General features: G+C 52.1%; 1 protein-coding gene across 7 annotated transcripts; it reads right to left on the bottom strand.

Moving 5' to 3' along the window:
* Window positions 1-90: 90 nt before the first annotated feature.
* NPR2 (natriuretic peptide receptor 2) lies at window positions 91-18502 on the bottom strand. Of its 7 annotated transcripts, none has more exons than XM_061132383.1 (22): window positions 17083-18500; window positions 16047-16252; window positions 10060-10173; window positions 9632-9767; window positions 9297-9391; window positions 8930-9062; window positions 8613-8697; window positions 7905-8034; window positions 7668-7742; window positions 7379-7456; window positions 7041-7145; window positions 6853-6924; window positions 4052-4211; window positions 3722-3877; window positions 3476-3644; window positions 3170-3316; window positions 2558-2681; window positions 2298-2366; window positions 1080-1254; window positions 910-1008; window positions 567-658; window positions 91-436 (listed from the first exon to the last, which is right to left on the bottom strand). In XM_061132383.1, the coding sequence occupies exons 1-22, from the start codon at window positions 17747-17749 to the stop codon at window positions 371-373; spliced, it is 3153 nt and encodes a 1050-aa protein (XP_060988366.1). In that variant the 5' UTR covers window positions 17750-18500; the 3' UTR covers window positions 91-370. The 7 variants fall into 7 exon arrangements, 6 of the variants coding, with proteins under 6 accessions (XP_060988366.1, XP_060988367.1, XP_060988368.1 ...); XM_061132384.1 differs by having other exon boundaries at window positions 7905-8025; XR_009691076.1 differs by having other exon boundaries at window positions 390-436; window positions 910-976; window positions 17083-18502.
* Window positions 18503-20434: the final 1932 nt, after the last annotated feature.

Here is a 20434-nt window from a genome sequence, read left to right as displayed (position 1 = left end):
ACTGCTGATTCAGTGATTCTGTGAGTTACTGTGTCCGTACCCCAGAACCTTTCCTTGGAGCCACCCCTAACGCAGACTGTGTCACCCATAACTGTTTTTGTTTGTTTGTTTTATATTTGGCCAAAATATTCTGGTTTAGATACAGATATTTACAGAAGGTATGGAGGAAGGGGACCAGGCCAGAGAGGGACAGGTATATGTACAAGACTGAGCTGCAAAGGGCAACAGTTTCCATATAAGGTGGGGGTTTTATGCATGTTGGTTTCCATCTCATGTGACAATGTCCACTTCTGATGTGTGGAGAGACGATGGCTACTGCCCACCCAGGTACCAGCAGCAGGGGATTGTCTGACTTGGGAAGAAGTAGGGTTTATAGGAGCCCAGCAGGTCCTTTCCGCTCTCCTAGGAGCCAGTAAGTTCGCATCTTTCCTTTTCCCTGGAATTGGGGGAGCAGAGATAATTCAGATTCTTCTGTTATTCCTCATACCTCCCTCTCTTCCCCCATGGCCTCCACAGTCACGTTGATCCTCCCTTTCCATGACTCCCTCCCTGTGGCCTGCCATCACCTTCATCTCCACATCCCCTCGAAGCTCTAGCTGGAAGCATCCGAGCTCATCCAGGGCATCCTTGGTGGTAGAGGAGACATGAATCTTCAGGGCTGGGGCAGGACAGGAGAGATGACGGAAAGAAGAATCAAAGAAAAGGCAACCGAAGAACTGCAGTATCAGAGCTTTACCCGACCACCATCCCTCAGGGGGGTCTCAGTGTTCCCAGGGCACATGCACTAGAACCAAAATATGTCCAAGGGCAGGGCAATCAGGAACTGCAGTCTATCCAATTGAGAGATTTGGAGGAAGTCTGAAAGGAAGTAAAGGCCAACCCAGATGGAGGCTGAGGCTGATGTCTCACCTTGACCGTTAGACTCCATTCGGGAAGCAGTGTTCACTGTGTCTCCAAAGAGACAATAGCGGGGCATCTTCAGGCCGACGACCCCAGCACAGACGGGCCCTGTTAGAAGAAACAGGCTGGAAGAGCCTGGGGAAGGTGGGTACGAGGGCAGGAGGAAGAGTCAGCGCTACCTGTATGGACCCCTATGCGCAGCCGCAGTTGGTCGTGGGGTCGGTGGCGGATGCGGAAGGAAGAAACTGCATCCAGTAACGCCAGGGCCATACGAGCAATTTCTGGGGCATGACGCTGACCATTTCTGCCTGGGAGACCAGATACCACCATGTAGGCATCTCCAATCGTCTCTACCTGATTGAGAGGGGGATAAAAAGGTCATCTCTATCTGTATCAATGGGGGTGGGGAAGAGTAAGAGGAGACAAGCTGAGTACCACCATGAGTCATCCTGGCAGCCGGGAAGCCAGACACTGACTGGCAAATAAGTGCCCCGGTCCTGAGAATCTGGGAGAAGCAGGCCCAATGAAATGAGCCCTACATAAGCCCAAAGTGTCAAAGGAAAGAAAGCAGGCACTTGGCTTTGTTAACTGTACTGAAGCTGTATAAGAGAAGGCCCTGGTTTTTAGGAACTACACAGAGACTTATTTAGGAATGAAGGGCCACTGTGTCTGCCACTTACTTGCACAAGGTTCAGAAAATAATTATATGGATATATAGATAGATTTTTTTTTAATAAAGCAAATGGGAAATACAATTGGTAAATCCAAATAAAGGGTTTATGGGAATTCTTTGTTATGGTAAATAAGAGATGGCAGAGTGAATCCAAAGGGAAGGGCCAAGAGTGGGTATTTATTATCTATACAATGTTAGGCACTTATTCACAATAAGTCTATTATTCCCATCATACAGATAAAACATCTGAGGCTCAAGGAGCTTCTCTTACTTGCCCAAGGCCACACAGCCACAAAGTCAGATCGTTTTTTATTCCCAAGCACCATAAAGCCTACCTTAAATGACTCAATGACTTCAACAAAAAGCTTTCACTATGTATCTTGTCCTTCACCCCAATATATCATTCTATACCCACATCCTGTATACTTCCTCCATGTCTGGAGGGGATGAAGAGAAAAGATGGCTAGACTGACCATACCGTCAGTCAAAAAGTGGCAGACTAGATCTTGTGATGGTTCTGATTAGGGGAGGCTCAAGGATTCACAAGGGATTAGACTGGGATGTACAACTACAGTGCCAGAGCCTCAGCTGTCTATAAAGGGCACTCCAGCACTAGAATGCCAGAGACTCAAGCGGGAAAACTGACCACGGGGCAGGTAAGGCACGTGGGGTTCGGGAGACTGGGTTTTAAAGGTGTCAGTGGAAGGGCAGCCTCAGCTCTCACCTTGTAGACGTCAAAGTTGTCAATTATGGCATCGAAACACGTATACAGATCGTTAAGAAGTGTCACCACCTAACAGGGGTGGGAAAGAAGAGGCCTTAAAACTTGTGCCTGACTTTCTTAGAATTCTTAACATACAAGCCGTGACAAGATATGGAAACTCCAGAACAAGCTAGTCTTTCCTATTATCAAGGATCTCTATGCCCCAGTTACGCTCCCCTAGGTGCCCCCCCACCACCCCTGGCCCCTAACCTGTCTCTCACCTGCATGGGGGTGCTCTCTGCCGACAAAGCTGTGAAGCCAACGATGTCACTGAAGTAAATGGTAACGCTGTCAAAGGCCTCAGCCTGTACAGTCTCTCCCCGTTTTAACTGCTCTGCCACTGAACTAGGAGGCAAGGGTACAGTCCAAGCCAGACTCAGAGAAGGGGGCAAAGGGAGAGGAAAGGAGTGTATGGCTGGAGCAGAGATGGGTTCTAACGTGAAAGCTGAGCCTGGAGGAGGAGAAGGAAGGTGGCTGGGAAGTCATGACAGTCCAGAGCAAGATAGGGTAGACACGTGGTGGGGGTTGGAAGAGGATCCCTGGGCTGCAGGCCAAATGTCCTAAGATGGGACGGTTCTGCCTACATTCACTGGAGCAAAGCTCTGGTAGAGCAGCATCCTAAGAAGAAGGGATCGGAGGCCAGGAAGAAGGCAGCACAGCTCATTTGGAGACAGAATGAAAAACATGGTCTAGAGCCAGAATGGGCTCACAGTAGCAAGCTGTGACAAAGCAGGGTTCTGAGGGTTGGGAAGGGAGTTGTCAGAAGCTGGATGAGGTAGAAAGCAATACAGCAGATACCAAAGGAAAATTCAGGAAGGGGTCAGAAGTCTCACTGGGGTAGAATTTGGTAGAGCAGAGCCTCAGCCTTGCGTTTCTCCTCCAGGTAGGCCTGTGTGCGCTCCTCCACCAGCTTCTCCAGGTTGTTGGCATACTGCTCCATGCGCAGCAGGAGGTTGTCCAAAATGCTGGTGCCACCTTCCCTGGAAGGAGGCCAGGATATGGTACCTGCTCCAAGGTGTTCAAGACTCCCAGGGCTTTCTACCCAGCCCACCCTCTTGGCCCCACCAGCCCCACCTCATCCACTAAGACTGATGAGGCCTCTATCCCTGGGGAGCCCCTGCCCCGTCATGCCCTCTCACTTGTTAAAGCGGCGAATGAAGCCCTTAATCTGTCCAAAGTCTGGTCGTTCAGCTGGGTCCTGGGCCCAACATCGCTCCATCAGCAAAACTAGCTCTTCATTCAGTTGGGTCCGGTCAATACTTGGCCGGAAATAAGGCCGCTGACCATTCCGGACCTTCTGGACAATCTCTGAGGGTGATCAAAGGCTTGGTTGAAGAACAGGTCCTCCAGGTAGGGGAAGCGCTGGGTAGTAGATTGACTCTTACCTTTGGGGCTGAGATCCAGGCCCTCCAAGTAGAAAGGCCCACTGCGAAGAGCTATCTCCTGTAAGATGATCCCAAAGCTATAGACATCAGCCTTCTGCATGCCTGTGGTCGGCAGGGGGTTCCCACTGAGCAGTTCTGGGGCAGTCCACAGCTTCTCTGAAAAGAGGAAACCAGGTCTTCAAAGATGGAATCCCCAAGCCCACGTGGGCTCATTCGCATAATGCTCGCCACAGTACTGTCACTCCATCTCCCTCTCTCACCCTCCCCAAGTGGAAATGATCAGGGCCGGGGGAGGGCAATGCAGCAGTGGGTTGTGGGGAAAGGCCTCACTGGCATAGAGGGCATGGCTGTCATCAGGTTCAGCAGTTGATCGGAAGCTGGCCAGGCCATAGTCTGTGATTTTGAGCACGAAACGACTATCCACCACACAGTTGGAGGACTTGAGACTCCCATGGGATGCAATAATGCTGTTATGGAGAAAGGCCATGCCCTGCAGGACACAGATCAAGTCATAGGATCGGATCATATCTGGCTTAGGATACCCCCTCTCCACGAGATGGGCATTAGCTAGCTGTCTAAAGATCTCGGGGCCATAAAAAGAATATGCTAATTTTGGAAGGCATCCTTTGTACAGTTTCCGCTCAAGGAAGCAGGCAAAAATAGGAGAGTCATCTCTTCCATGGGTTTCCCTGGTGGTTCAGATGATAGAGAATCTGCCTGCATTGCAGGAGACCTGGGTTTGATCCCTGAGTTGGGAAGATCCCCTGGAGGAGGGCATGGCAACTCACTCCAGTATTCTTGCCTGGGAAATCCCATGGACAGAAAGCCTGGTGGGCTATAGTCCATAGGGTTGCAAGAGCCCGACAAAGCTTAGCAACTAAACCACCACCATGTCTTCCTGATACCTTAAGCAGTATGTCAGCACCTAAGCACCAGGGACAGGAGACATGCGTAAGAAGAGGGACGAAGGGAGCTGTCAGTCATTACCCTGGAAAGGGCAGTCTGTCTTCCAAGCAATGAAGGGAACAGAACTATGAGGGTGAACTCCAAGAATACTACACCCACGATGGCCTCAAATGCTTGGCCACTGCTCAGGAAGGCGTGCTTTAAGATCCAGGTATTAAGAGTACCTAGATGCACCAAGGAAGATAAGCCAGTTGGAAACTTTAACGTATAACCATGAACAGGCAGGCAGGTCGAGATGGAGGAGAAAAGTGATCTACTAGAGGGAATGTGGACCAGAGAGAAAGTGGAGAGAATGGTAAATTAGGAAAACCTAGGACTTCCCTGGTGGCAGAGTGGATGGGAATCTGCCTGCCAAGGCAGGGGACACAGGTTTAATCCCTGGTACAGGAAGATCCCACATGACCCAGAGCAACTAAGCCTGTGGACCGCAACTACTGAAACCTGAGCACCCAGAGCCTGGGCCCTACAACAAGAGAAGCTACTGCAACGAGAAGCCCATGCACTGCAATAAAGAGTAGCCCCAGCTTACGGCAACTAGAGAAAGCCTACAGGCAGCAATGAAGACCTAGCACAACCAAAAATAAATAAATAGTTTTTTTAAAAAAACCCTGGAAAATGGACCAAGGTAGGACGTAGCTGCCAAGTCAGTGCAGAAGCCTGAAACTTCTGACCCCACAGGGCCAGAGCGGAGAGAACCTTTGCCTGTGAAGGACTCTAAGGCAAGTCCTTAGAGGAGAGAGTGGTGCTTCCCCTGGGAAGTCAGTTCGGGTGGAATAGAAAAAGGACACAGTGCTAACCAAAACTCCTCTAAACGGTTAGCTCTGGGCCTAAACAATTCAAAACTCTAGCCTCTGTGAACTCTTTCTTCTTATTTGTTTCATCTTGACATCAACAAACCTTTGGAAATCTCCAAATTCGTGAATGTAGATATTATTAGGCTTCTGGATTTGTTATAAAACCTTTCCATCAAATCATTGTTCTCTTAAGAGTCATGTTTTTCTTATAATTTATCATCACACCTCCAGTTGAGCACCACATCAGCGTTACCTAATAATTTCTCTCTCATTTGATGGCAAACTTTACATTACACACAAAATTTTTAAAATAACTTCATTAGAACTAAGCAGAATAACCAAAGCCAGCTTCAGGTGTGGTACAGGTGATCCACTAGGCTAGCTCACTGACCCAGGGACTTGCTTCTAAACACCTGGGCAAGATGTAAATTTATACCTCCACAAATCCATGGACCTCTGGGTCACTTGAAAATAGCTGAAGCTTAGTATCTTGCTGCTGCTGCTGCTGCTGCTGCTAAGTCGCTTCAGTCATGTCCGACTCTGTGCGACCCCATAGACGGCAGCCCACCAGGCTCCCCCATCCCTGGGATTCACCAGGCTCCCCCGTCCCTGGGATTCTCCAGGCAAGAACACTGGAGTGGGTCGCCATTTCCTTCTCCAATGCATGAAAGTGAAAAGTGAAAGTGAAGTCACTCAGTCGTGTCCAACTCCTAGCGACCCCATGGACTGCAAGCCTACAAGGCTCCTCCATCCATGGGATTTTCCAGGCAAGAGTACTGGGTGGGGTGCCATTGCCTTCTCCAGCCTAGTATCTTAGAAGATACCAAAAGATCAGCATAGTTTTCCTTGGCTTCTCAGTTTTATTTAGAGAAGTAAGTAAAACTTACTTTTTTATGTAAATGTAAACTTTACATTTACTTAGTAAAATGTTCTTTTTGAAAATGTTCAGTTTTTCTGAACAAAAGAGCAGATATGCCAAATATTGGCTAGAGAGTAAATGACAGAGAAAAATGAGGGTAAAAAACCCAGAAGATAAGTATGTTTGGAGACCACATTCATTTTTCCCTGCTAAGAGATTTTAATATAAACTCTTGTAGGTTAAAAAAATAAAAGGACGATGGAGAGAGATTTGAGGTGTCTAGTGTGGGAAAACAAAAATTTGCTACAAAGACTCTCTGTGGCAAATAAAACTCATTCCTCCCAATTTAAAAGCCCCAGATCCCTTGTTTACCCATTATTACCCAACCTTCAGAATAAGGGGAAGTGGAGAGAATGGAATTTTTAGAGGACCAGGAAGAGAAATCCTAAGCAAAGACAGAAAAAAGGAGGTATTATTAAAGTGGATGAGCTCAAGGAGTGGGGAAGACTCACCTTAACAAGGTCATTAATGAGTGAATAACGAAACATCCAGTCCAGGTTGATGCTGTCATTTTCCAGAATATCCTGGTAAGTGACATGGAATAGATGATGTGACTATCCCAGCCCACCGTCACCTGCACAGTTGATGTAATCTTGGGTCTGTGTCCCTTGCCCCCATAATCCCCACCTAGATCCCACACCTGTAAACTCCCACGAGGACAATACTCGGTGACAATGCAGATGTTGGGAGGGTCTATGCAGGCACCAATGAAGCGAGTGAGATGGTTAAACTGAACATCTCTCATCTAGCCAAAGGGGGAAAAAAAAAAGGAAGAAAAGAGAATTAAAAGAGCTAAAAATTAGATACAGAAATCTACCACTACAGGAGAGGACCTTTCTCCTAATTGTACTCACAATTCAAAGTCATTTATAAATGACCCACTTGCCCTCCCAGCCAGTATTACCATTCCCTAGTCCTCTCCTTCCCCTTCCACATCTGTGTTTATCCTGGGCCCTCAATCCATACACCGTGACTTACATGTTTGAGTTCAAACAGAACCTGCCGGGTCAGCTCGATGCGCTTCTTATTCACATGTTTGATGGCCACAACATTTCCCTGAGGGTGGGAGTGAAAGGGGAAGAGGAACGTTAATCTCCAAAGGAGCCTCCGGGTGCTGGGAAAGACTAGAGAACTGTGGGAACACCCAGGAGCTCAGCCAGACAGAGAGAGGAGGCTGGCGAGGGGCAGAGGGCCACGGGAAGAGGTGAAGGATGCGGATGAGACAGGATGAAATGGTGGGGACCAGAATAAGCGGATGACTGTTCACCTTGAAGTGACCGGTGTTGGCAAAGATCTGGTATTTCCCATGGGCTGTCATGAGCGAGCCGTAACTGGATCCCCGCTGGGGCCAAGGGCAACATGGAGGCGGAAGGATGAAAGGAGCGTTAGGAGGTGGTGGCGGTGCAGGCGCTATCATTACAGGCTGATGTGCTGGGAAAGGTCCAGGGGACGAAAGGACAGGCACTCAGAGGGAAGCGGAGGGACAGCTGAGACCAGGGCTCACCAGCGACAGCGTGAGGCGGCTGCCTGCACCTTTGTGGCATCGCTCTGAATTGCCGAACTGCAGCTCTTCCCAGCGGATGCGCCACAACATGCTGGCCAGCTCCTTCTCCAGCATCAGTTTTCTGTAAGGACTGCACCCCTCAGCTGACTGGCAAGCCTGATCCTACCACCCCAGAAGCCAGCTGCGGGGTGGCGGGGGCTTCCCGGCAGCTCTCGAGGCTGAGGTTGTCACACCCGAGAGACAGGACAGAGAGAGAGTGAAGCGCTCTCTGTGGGTCGGACACAAGCCCTGTGCTTAGGTAAAAACACAGAGGCTGAAGAGAAAGTACCTTCTTAAAATGCTGCCCGACTCTGTGCAACCCTATGGACTATAGCCCACCAGGCTCCTCTGTCCATGGAATTCTCGAGGCAAGAATACTGGAGTGGGTAGCCATAGCCTCCTCCAGGGGATCGAACCCACATCTCTTACGTCTCCTGCATTGGCAGATGCGTTCTCTACCACTAGTGCCATGGTAGCATCCATGGAAAGTTCACCTTTGCCCATAGAAGACCCCACTCAAAGTCACTAATTCTAGACTAGTGCACCCAGTCTAGAACCAAAGTCGGGGAGGGGGAAACAAGACCAGGGCTAAAAGACAACTGACAAGAGAGGCTAGAGGCAGTGGAGTTACAGCTAAGGGGGCCTGTCAGCGGAAAGCCCAGAACTCACCGGAAGATGAGGAAGCTGGAGACGCCAAACATGATGAAGGTGATCCCTGTGCCCAGCGCCACAATGGCCAGAGTTGAAAGTGGAGCTGAAGGGGAGAGGGGGGTCCCTGAGAAAGACTGTGTGTGGCCTTGTGAGCCAGATGGGGGCGAGGCTCTTGGGTGCAGGGAGCAGACCCATCTCTTGAGGTAGAGAAGGAGGGAGCGGGTGGAGGAGACAGAGCCGAGAGTCGAGAGTCGGGGGCAGGCGGGCAAGAGCAGGAAATACGGAACGGAAAGCAGAGAGAGGAAGGGCTGCTCCCAGTCCCTGCACACACCCACTTTTATCACAGGACGGGTCGTCCAGGTCAAAGGCACAGGGGGGATTGTCCAAGGGGGGGGCCCCCTTCACCCAGGGGATGGGCCGTCCTGTCCACCAAATCTGCTTCTCAGCTCCCGAGTAGTGGGCTGCAGGCTGTGAGGATGGAGAGAACGGGGCCCACGGGCCTGCTCCCACCAGCCTCCTCCCCCGATCCCCAGCTCCTCGGCTGCTCTTCTCCCCAGCCTGCCGCTCCCCCCACCACTGTCATGCAGCACCAGGAGAGAAAGTAAGGCCCTGCCTCCAATGCCTTTGGTTCTGCCCCCGTAAGAACCCTAAAAGCTGGGCTTGTAGGCCCCAGACTCTCTTCCCTGCCTCCCCCCCCATCACCTGAAAGTCCCCGGAAACCAGGTCTCCCATGGCCCACAGGACAAAATCGGTCTCCCGGTCGTTGTTCTTGTCCATAACGACCAGTCCAGTTACACCTAAGACAGAAAGGAGCGCCCCTTACTTGGAGATCTGCCCTTGGCCCCTCTCCCATCTTCCCAAGCCCTCTAGTTACCTGGCGGTCCGCCCCTGCCCCCGTTCTAGCATGTGTCCACCTCAGCCCGGTGCTCTGACCCCAGCTAACTTTCTCTCCTGCCCCTGATGTCCGTTTGCCTCTGCCCGCTCCACTGCTGAGCCCGCCAGCCACACTCTGGCCCTCATCTGACCCTCTCCATTACCACGGTATCTTCGTCCTTGCATCTTCTCGACAATTCGGAGTCCATCTTCCTGGGCGCCTCCCTCCCGTATGGTCTCATTCAGGACTTCGGCATACAGAAGGATCCCATCGTAGAAGCAGCCAGCAATGAGGTTCATCTGGGGGTGGTAACATCAGCAGTGCTCTCCAAAGGTCCCGCCAGGCCCCTTCTCCAGGCCCCCTCCCATCTCTGGGGTCTCCTTCTTCCCCTCCTCCTGGCTCGCTTTCTTCCCTCCTCCCATAGCTAAGGGGCCATCCCTGCCTCGCCAGGGCAGAAGGGAAAAACCCAGATGGAAGCCGCCAGCCCCCACAGGAGGGCTGGCTCTGTGGCCAAGGCTGTATTCTGAGTTAGGGAGAAGAGCCTTTCCTCAAAGCCTGGCCTGACTCTTGGGGAAAGAGAGATCTGCTTACCAAGGAAGGGGCCAGCTCCACGCCAAAATCCTCCCGCGCTCTAACCAGAAGACGATTCTGGAATTCCTGGTACTCGGGATTCGGGGGTTCTCGGTATGTGATGACCAATACCGTCTGGACTCACAGCACATGGGAGAGTGAAAAGGATTCAAGATGGGAATTAGGGGAAGAGAGGAGGCAGGAGAGGGAAACGTGGTGAGATACACATGATATAAAATGTACGTGGGTGACCCTGAAGGCTGAGAGGATACTAAACACTGTGTGTGTGTGTGGTGAATACATCTGGGAGAAGGGGGGCACTCCTCACACAAGATAGATAGAACCATCTGTCAGTGGATGGTTCTGGGAATGTGGAGACTAAGAAACAGACAAAGCCAACTCCACCCACCAGACGGGCCCTTCATCTCCCTGAAGCCCCTGCTGTCCCTCAGAGCTCCTCGGTCGCTTCCCCTCTGGGTACCTGTTACCGGCAAGGACAACCCTGAGCAGCAGCTCCTCTCCCTGGTGCTAATACCGCTAATGCTATCAGCAGAATGTTGGCCCAGTGCTTCCACCCAGCGAGTTAAAGAGACTTCAGGTCCTATGACAAGTGGGGGAAATACTTTGAGAGAGTGATTCCATCTGCAAAAAGCCACGAGCCCATCCCTTTAACGTGTGTAGAACACCCACTGTGTGTAGTACTGCCCTGCATACCAGCCTAGTCCCACAAGTCGTGAGTCACAAGGAAAGCACACGGGCCCACGCCCACACACACCTCACAGGTAAGCCAGTGACACGTGTGGTCTTAGCTGTGTACGCTTCTCCCTGGCCACAGTCAGCATTTCTCCATCTTCCACGGGGGTGCCTGCCTGGCTCCCACCGCCCTCACACACGTCCCCCTTCTTGGCCTCTGCCTGCACCTCAGGCCTCCACAATCACTAGCCTCTCTGCCTTGGTCAGAAAACTGGCATGACAACTTTGGGGAAAGACTGTAGATCAATATATTTTGTGAAATGGTAGATTAAAACTAGTCATTTCTAGCAATTGTGTTAATCTGTGTCTTTAATCCCTAAAGTACCATAGAGATACTAGATATATTACTTATGATCCATTCTAGATCAACTCACTCCGGGTACGAAATAGTGAAGTCAGCTCATAACACATATTCAGTATACAGACTAGAGTTTGCCTACTGAGGTAGTTATTCTTATTGGAATGTGTGGATGCTTGACCACACATTGCTAATACTCTCCCACTATCGGGCAGAATTAAAAAGGAGAGGGAGACTGAGGGTGGGGCTGGAAGGGTTCATTCAGGAACACGTATTCAATGAATAAAATAAGAACGGAAAGGTAGGACATGGCTGACAATGCAAAAAGTTAGTTAAAAGACTCGAGGGACTTTCCCTGGAGGTCCAGTTGTTAAGAATCCACCTGCCAATGCAAAAGATACAGGTTTGAGCCCTGATCCGAGAAGGTCCCACATGCCACAGAGCAGCTGAGTCCACGCGCCACGACTACAGAGCCTACGCGCTAGAGCCCGTGCTCCTCAACAAGAGAAACCACTGCAATGAGAAGCCTGCACACCGCAACAGTAGCCCCGACTCGCCACAGCGAGAGAAAGCCCACTCGCACCAATGAAGACCCAGCATAGCCAAAGACAATAAATAAATACGATTTTTCAAACATTACCAAAAAAACCTTGAAAAGATCAGGCTTCACACAATTTATATTTCGATACAAATGTTGATGATCGATTTCCAGTGCTTTTTTAAAAAGTAATTCCCTAGGTTGGTTTGTTTGCTAGACCAGCAGTTCTCAAATGTTTTTGGTCTCACAACCCCTCACTACTAGAAATTACGGAGGACCCCCAGGAGTCCGTAATTTGGATTACATCTATCAATATTTACCAGAGGAGAAATAAAAACTGGCAAAGTTCTAAAGCGCAAGAATACACAAGCACACCTTCTATAGCTGCCAGAGTGATGACATCATCTCACATCACGTAGCCTCTGGAAAACTCCACTGTACAATCATGGAAGAATGAGAGTGACAAATAACATCTCAGTATTTTTAAAATAGTTTTGACCTCATGGTCCCCATAAAAGGATTCCAGGGGCCCCCAGGATCCCAAGACCACACATCGAAAACTGCTCTGCTAGACTCTTCTGCTGTGGTTACTAGCTACTAAAAAAGAGAGAGAGAAACAGAAGAACCGCCAAAGAATTGCTGTTCTTGCTCAGGGGCTAGAGAGAAGGTAAAGGTAGGTCACTGTCCCGTTTCATAGAGGACCCCAGCTGGGAAAAAAAAAAAAAAAACAAGCAAAGGCTGCCAAAAATGAGTGCAGCAGTGATGGAAGCCCGAAGGGCACCCAGGAAATGTGGAAGCACAGCAGACGCCTGGCCCAGCCCGTGGGCCCACCCACACCTAACCCCGATCAATGGACAGAATGGTGGTCTCCAGAGGAGATGCTGCCCCACACAGCCCTTGGTTTAGTGCTGACGTCCATTCTAGATGCTGGAGCCCCCGCTCTGTAACCCAGTCTCACGCTGGTCACCTAGGTGGTGGCTTTTGCCTGGGTTTCTGGGCCAGTCTGTCCAATGTTCTAAAATGTCCAGACAGAGGCTCTGGGTCCTTAGAGCTGAGTCACTTGTTTAGCTCTACCATATTTACTTATTTTTCCCCTCTCCTGACTGATCATCTCGGTTTATAGTATCTGCCAGCTCTACTTCTATCTAGAAGAATTCCTGACTCTGTCCCCCTCTTCCCAACACACACCTTGATTTAACTCAGCAAACATGTGCTGGGCACACACACTACACAGGTAAGCATGATCCCTGCCCTTTAGCAGCTATGGTTTAATGAGGGAGAAAAATCATAGCAACAGACTCAATTTTAGGGTCCTCTCCCCCACGCTAGCTAGTATCTGGCACAAGCTGGGACCCTTTCCTCGGGCACGACAGCCACCTGGAAAGGCTGTGGACATCTGTATCAGGGGCTCCTCATCTCTGCTGCCACCTTCTCCAGGCTAGCCCAGTCTGGGACCACAGTGGGCCAGGTTTGTCTGGGGTGAGGCCTCTCTGCTCTTTCATCCTTGTCTGAAACTGACCACACAACCTCCCTAACCCCCTGCCCGGCTTTGGGATCAGAAAAGGCTAAGAACAGCTTTGTCAGAGGATACCCCATCACCCCCGCTCCCCACCTCACCACCTTGATTGTCCATTCGGCATGTTCTTGACTGCTCCTTCTCTTGTACTGTAGCAAAACCTCCCTCTTTGCTTTTCTGTCTGAATAACGCCTACAGTGAGTGGGAGAGCTGAGAATTAATTTACAGTCAGCCCTTGAACAACATGGGTATGAACTGCATGGGTCCACTGATAATGCGGCCTTTTTTTTTTTTTCCCAGTAAACACAGACCACAGTACTGTATGATCCGTGGTCGGCTGAATCCACAGATGTGGAACTTCTGATGGGGAGGCCCGACTATAAAATGATGCTCAGATTTTTGACTGCATGGAGGGGTGGGTGTCCCTGATTCCCACAACGTTCAAAGATCAATTGTCTGTAACTAATTGTTAGTGGACTATATCCCTCCTCCCCTATCCTAAATGCTGGGGCCTCTTAGCTGGTAGAAATTCTCCCACAAGAGAGAAAGTTGTTCCCTCCACAAAGAAAATGTGGCCCAGAAGGCTGTGGAATCTTGCTATCTGGGAGAGTCAGGGAGACGTTCCTTGACCACGGTAGCTAAAGCACAGTTCCCTTGTTACTCTCTTCTCAAACCACTCCATTGGTTTTTTTAAAGTACCATACTACATCACAATTTGTTCTATGCTAGTATTGTTGCTTATTTGTTTATGTTGGTCTACTCTACTGAATGTAGACTCCAAAAAGGCAGGGACTATATCTGTTATGTTCTCTGCTGTATACTAGTACCTAGCACAGTGACTGGGACGTAACAGGTGCTCAATAAACTCTAATAGAATGAGTCAGTCTTCAAATGAATCAAACATTGGCTGAAGAGTAAGTTCCAGAGGAGATAAAGTTAGTCACAAGAGTGGGAAATTCAGTCCAGCCTGAGGATTCAGGGATTGTTTCCAGAAGGGAAGATGACTGATCGGAGTCCTAAAGAATGCCTTATTCAGACAGACAAAAGGTGAGAGGGTCATTTGAGGCAAAAGTTACAGCATCAACAAAACCTGTCCTGCCCCTGCCTGTGTTCACGTGTGACAGTCACAGACTCATGCTCAGGAGTGCACACAGATATGTCATTCACAGTCAGACACAACCAAATACAAAATCACAGCCACAGCCACGGGGCACTCAACCCAGCGCTCAGTGACCCCCAAGAGGGGTGGGCTGAGGAGGGAGATGGGAGCGGGGTTCAGGAGGGAGGGGACACATGTCTGCCTGTGGCTGATTCCTGCTGATGTGTGGGAGAAACCAACACAAATATCATAAGCAACCATCCTCCAATAAAAAAAAAAAAAACAGTCATATTAAAACCTCACTTACTGGAGAAGGTGGCCAAACAAGTCCAGCACTTATACATACCTACTTAGAGTCAGACAATCTAAGGGCTGAAAGGACCTTAAGGTTATCCCATATGCCACCTCAAATCCTTTTGGGAAAAGGAGGAATATGCATAAATAAGTTTAAAAAAATACTTATGCACACAAATCAGTGAAAAATTGGTGGGAGGAGAGGGGAGCAGTTCATGGGTATGATTTTAACAGGCAGAGATCTGGGGTGAAGGCAGGAAGAGCCCTGTGAACAGAAGGAACAGGAAGCATCAAGACAAGGGGCAGCTTTTGGTCGCGGATTTGAGAGAGGTCTAGCCGCTGACGTACTCAGCAGTACTGGAAAGTAAGATTTTAAAAGTGGGTTGAGGACAGACTGTAGAAAATCTTAAAGGTCATGATAAGGAGTCAGGACTTCATTCAGTGGGAAATCAGTCATTTAAAGTTCTGAGCAGAGATGTGAACAGAGTCATATCAGTTCTCCCTACAAGTTGTTTCTCACATCCATTTCTTTTCATTCCTGCTACCATCACCACCCCCTGGAGAAGGAAATGGCAACTCACTCCAGTATTCTTGCCCTGGAAAACCCTGTGGACAGAGGAACCTAGCGGGCTGCAGTCCACGGGGTTGCAAAGAGTCAGACACAAATGAGCACACACGCATCGTCACAGCTCAAGCCACACCTCTGTGCCTCATTCTAACCTGTTACATATAGGTGGTCTCACTGCGTCCAGTCTTCTCTTCCAATCCAACCTGAATTCTGTCAGTACACTTCTCATCACACACACACCAAAAAAACTCGAAAACTTGGCCATTCAAGTCCAAGCACCTCAGTCTTAGGTTCAGGGCTCTTCTTAATCTGAGGCTACCCCTGCAACATTATTTCTTATAATCTGTCCCCAAGTGAACCACTCTTTCTTGTCAGGTCAGTTTGCCTTTAACCCCCAAACAGATCCATTCCTGTCTTTTTCTCTTAGCTGCCTGAATCCTCTTTCCCACTCTAACTAGGAAAACAACATCTGTCTTTAAAGTCACCATAGAGTCTTGCTTCCTTTATCAAAGCCTTCCCTAAACCCAGCCCACAGTGACTCTCTCCTCTGAACCACTCATGTTCTTAGCATCTCTTCCAGGACCCGTAATCACATCCTATCTCATACTTACATCTAACCGTACTGGAATCATGCCTCACCTCTGCAGAAAGGGTGGAAGCCCTCCTAGGGGCTGGGACTAAGTCTTCTCCTGAACTTTTCTCCCTGACAGTATATCTACCATTGGTACTTAGGAAAGCCAGCCATTCCAGGATCTTAAGAGGTGGCCTTGGCAGGCACACGGAGAGAGAGCCACAAAGGTGAGGCTAGGCTAGAAAATCCCCTGTCCATTTCACCCCTATGGTTTACAGTTCTCGCCCTATTGCTGGGGCTTCTGTGGGGTTTTGTGAAAGAGAACTCCCCCAAAAGTTCCTCTCCCGCTTCAAGTTTGGTTCAGATGATACCTGAAATGCTTCTCTGAGGGCCTGGGCCTGTTCCCGGGTGCGATTATCCTGCCAGGGCCGGCCCATGGAGCGTGTGGGGCCCGCGCGGAGACTCTCCCCGAAGACGTCCAGGTAAAAGAAGACGTAGTCCCCGTTGGTCAGGTTCTCCCTCTGCGCCTGCAGCAGGATGTCGTGCAGCATCTCCAGAGGGCCGCAGATGTACACAACTGGGAGCAGGCACACGAGGGGCCTGAGAGAGGGGCCAGGGCCCCGACAGCCCCCCTCTGACCAGCTGCCTCTCCGTGCTTGGCGAGGAGCAGAGGCCCTGACCTACCAACCACCCACCAGATGTCCCCCAGCCCTCCCCTTGGGAGTCTATGTCATAAGTACCCTGGGGCCATAAGGACCATCTGGCAGAAGTCAGAGCCTGACTCCAGACTCCAAAGGAAGGGAGCTATCCCTCAAGCCCCTCCTCTTCCCAGAGCCCCGCCGTCTGCCTCCCACCCGACCTCCTCACTCCCCCACTCTGCCCTGCCTCTCCCTAGGCTCAAAGGCACTGATGGCTCAGAATTTCTCTCAGTGTGAGCTTTACCTGTCTTTCCCCACCAAATCTGCTGTACCTCAAAGCCCATTAACAGAGTCCTCACTCTTCTTATGCCTCCAAGGGGTCCTGGCAGCCCAGTCTGAGAAGTCTCTGCTCACAGACAGGCACACATTTTGGAGTGACCATCAACTACATTCACTACTCCGGGGCACTCACACTGCTCTCCAGATTCAACTTCCCCCAGCCCCACACTCTCCCTGACCCAAGCTTCACCCTCCATGCTATCTTCTTCCTTGTTCACATCTACCTGTGAATGGCCACCAACAGCCCCCCGCCCCAATACAATGCCTCGGGCCTCTCCCAGGGGCTCCATCCACGTCTGCTTCTCGATCCCAACCACCAGCATCAATCAGCTCCTCAACACCCGTGTCCATCTACAGCCTCCCAGTGCCAAGCCCCAGGGACACCGCGACCCTCCTCCCCTAGCCCTAACACAGCCCCGGCCACACTCACTGCGCCCGTTGGCCCGGATGAAGTGGGTGGCCTGCTCAGGGCCCCCCGGCTCACGGGCATACACCTGGTGCTGTACACTGAGGTTGATGCCCTGCAGGGCCTCAAAGACGCCCTCAATGGTGAAGTAGTGAGGCCGGTCATCTGTGCGAGCATCCAGATACAGCAAGGCAGCACGGGCGGTCCAGTTGAAGTGCCCGTGGAGCATCACTACAAACTCACCCAGTTTGGGAGCAGAGGGGCCAGTGCGCACCAGGGTTCGGTAATGCTCACTCTTAGCCGAAAACCCAGAGGCCACAGCACCCGCGGTCAGCAGGGGAAGGCGCCAGTGTGAGGCAAAGCGAGCCACAGAGGCGGCGGGGTACACGCAACCCGGGCCCAACAGAAGGTCGGGGTCATGGTACAACTTGAGATCCACAGCGCGCAGAGGGGCCAGGTACTCAGAGCAGGCGCCGTCCAGCTCCGAGCTGACGAAGCGGAGGTCCACGGGCAGCGCCCGGCCCAGCGCCTCCACGGCAAGGGCCACAGCGGGACCCACCCGCGGCCAGGCCCAGGCATAGCTCAGGTTGTGTTCGGGCAGCACCACCGCCAGCGTCAGGTTGCGCGCCCCGGGAGGGCGCACCCCACCTGCCAGGGCTGCCACGACCAGCAGGAGAGATGGCAGTGCCATGGGGAGAAAGCGGGGGCCCCACCGCCCCCAGAAGCCGGGGCCAGGCGGGCCTACGGGGGAGGCCCCAGCACCACCCAGCCTGGAACCAGGGGAAGATCGCCAGAAGAGAAGTGATGATGAGCCAGGAGGGCTGGGACACGGGAGAGGGGCAGGGATGGGCGAGGAAGAGGACGGAGGAAGGGAGCCCCGGGGAGCGGGTGAGGACTGGGTCCAGCAGCCCCGGGCACGGGCTGAGGAGGACTAAGGGTAGGGTGGCAGGGGGACGGAGGGGCCGAGGGGGCCTGTGACTGGGATGTGGACAGTGAGGGGTGAAGTCGGCTGATGAATCTGAAGCTGAGAAGGAAAAGGGGATCCGAGACTGGGATGGGGTGGGGGTGGGGGGCAGGCTGGTACAAAGAGAAGGCTTGGGGGGCACCTCACAGCCGAAGGGGCTAGGAGGGCAGAGAGCCGCGGAAAGGAGGACCAGGGGGATAAGGTGGGAGGGGGCTGGCGCGGCGGAAGGACTGGGACCATGGGCGGCGGGGAGCGAAGCGAGGCCTGGGCCGGAGGGGAAGGAAGGCAGGGGTGAATCTCCCTGAGAAGGCTTCTCCCGAAGCTCCTGCTGGGACTAACGGGCCCAGGGCGCTGGTCCCATCCGGAGCTGCGGCGGCCCCGCCCGTGTCCCAGCTCCTCTCTGCTCCGCTTCTCCTGGGCCCGGGCGGCCCGCGCAGCCCTGCGCTTCCTCCCGCCCCCTGCCTGGGCCCCCGGGCGCGCCGCTCGTCCGGGTCAGGTCGCCGCGGCCCGGCCGTCTCCGCTCGCTGCGCCGGCGGCGGCCGAGTGCGACTCCCCGGGCAAGCCGCCCGCCCCCGCCCCGCGCCGTCCCCGCCCCCGCCCCGCGGCCCCTCCTTCTCCCCGCCCGGCCCCACCCTCCGGCGCCTGCTGTCTCCCCCAACCCGCACCCCCGGCCCCCCGCCCCCTCCACCCCTACCCGGCCGCCCGGGGCCCTCCCAGGTCTCACACCCACCCAGGGGGCGCCGCGCAAGGGCCTCCCAGGCCGGCGAGGTTCCGGGCGTCCCCTCACTCTGAGGCCTGCCCGGTCTCCTCCAGGCCCCCCGGGCCACCCCAGCGCGCGCTGTCCATCTCACTCCCAGGAGCCGGGGCCTCTCTACACGGCCCTCGCGCATCCTGCTCTTCTTAGGGTCTCCTTTCTCAATTCCCCCGAGTCCCTCAGACACTCCAGTCTCAGGAAGAAGTCTGGAACCCCCAAGTATTTGGTATCCTCACTTGTCCTCCACCTAGGGAGCCACACCACCCTTCTCACTGCCGGGAACGCTCTCTCCCCTTCACCAGCAAAACATGCTTGCTCTCTGGAAGAACAGGCCCCTCCAGGACCAAGGCGTCCCAAGGGCCGATTTTTCCCGAGAGTCCTTACGAAGTCCATAAGTCTCCCTTTTCCTTAAGACTCAACTCTCCAATCTCTCTCTTGCTGGCCCTACGCCCCGTCTGTGCCCTCCCGGGTCCTCAGAGGCCACCACAGCCCACGGGGCTTCCATCACACCATCTGCTCCTGGGCAGGACCCCAGAACAGCCTCTTCTCTTTGTCTCCCTTCACGGCCCAGGCTCGCACCAGAGGAAACCTCAGGGGATGACTCAGCAGAGCATTTCCAGCAGTAGAAGCCCACCGTGTCCCCTTCGGGTTCCACCCTCCCTCCTAAGCGTCCTGCGTGGAAGGCTCACCCCAGACACCCCAGATCTGGAGGAGCTGGATCTGATTGCGAGGACCAGCTTGGGAGGGGTGAAATCATGGTTGCTGGGAGGAACTGCCATGGGACCTTATGGAGTTTTCCTCAAATTGTCATTAAGGAGATGCACATCAACCCATTTCCCTCCCCCCTGCCGAGAGCCACAGGGCATCTCCTGCTTCAGGCCACTTCTCCAGCAATCACAATGCCAAGAAGCTGAGAGCTCCCGGGACGAGCCAGAAGGGTGGGTGTGCAGGGGGAGGAGGGGCCCAGTTTCTCTGAGGTGGAGGCGACACCTAGCGGTTTGGGGAGGGAACTAAAGAACAATGCCATTTTATTCTCAGGTACAATATTTCTTTATTGAACACTGTCTGCCTTGCACAAGCTATGGGGGTGAATGCACAAAGCTGAATGATACAGGCTTACCTTTGAGGAGCATTCATTTGGAACCCCTTGGGCTCAGAGGCCAAAGGCAAGCCCCCCAACAACCTCTTTTGCCCTCAAGCCAGTAGAAATGGAAACCTTTGGATAGCTCTTTAATACAGACATGTAACTCCAGTTCCAGCTCCTGACACTGTTAGTGCAAAGAAACTTCATCCTATCTGAGCAAGGAAAAGAAGGATAGACCAGACAAACGGGTAATGGGACAACCCAAAAAAGACATGACTCTTAACTTCACATACAATCAACCAAATACTTTTCAAGCAACTACACACATTTTAATCAGAGAAGCAAATCCAAATGACACAGTCTCTGCCAGAATCACAGAATTTCAGTGCTAGGAGGAATCTTATAAATATATTGTTCACTCCTCTTCAAATATTTCAAGATATTTCACTTCAATTATTTAAAGATAATTGAAAACTGAGTCTCTGAGAGAGAAATCCCATAGCTTCCTCTCCTGCCCCTCTCCCCCAACCCTACATGGTTTTTTTTTTTTTTTTTTTTTTTTAATTTTCTGCTC

The sequence above is a fragment of the Dama dama genome, chromosome 29, assembly GCF_033118175.1.
Source record: "Dama dama isolate Ldn47 chromosome 29, ASM3311817v1, whole genome shotgun sequence".
NCBI lineage: Eukaryota > Metazoa > Chordata > Mammalia > Artiodactyla > Cervidae > Dama > Dama dama.
The sequence above is the reverse complement of the archived record's forward strand: the minus strand, read 5'-3'. Positions and strand labels throughout refer to the sequence as shown.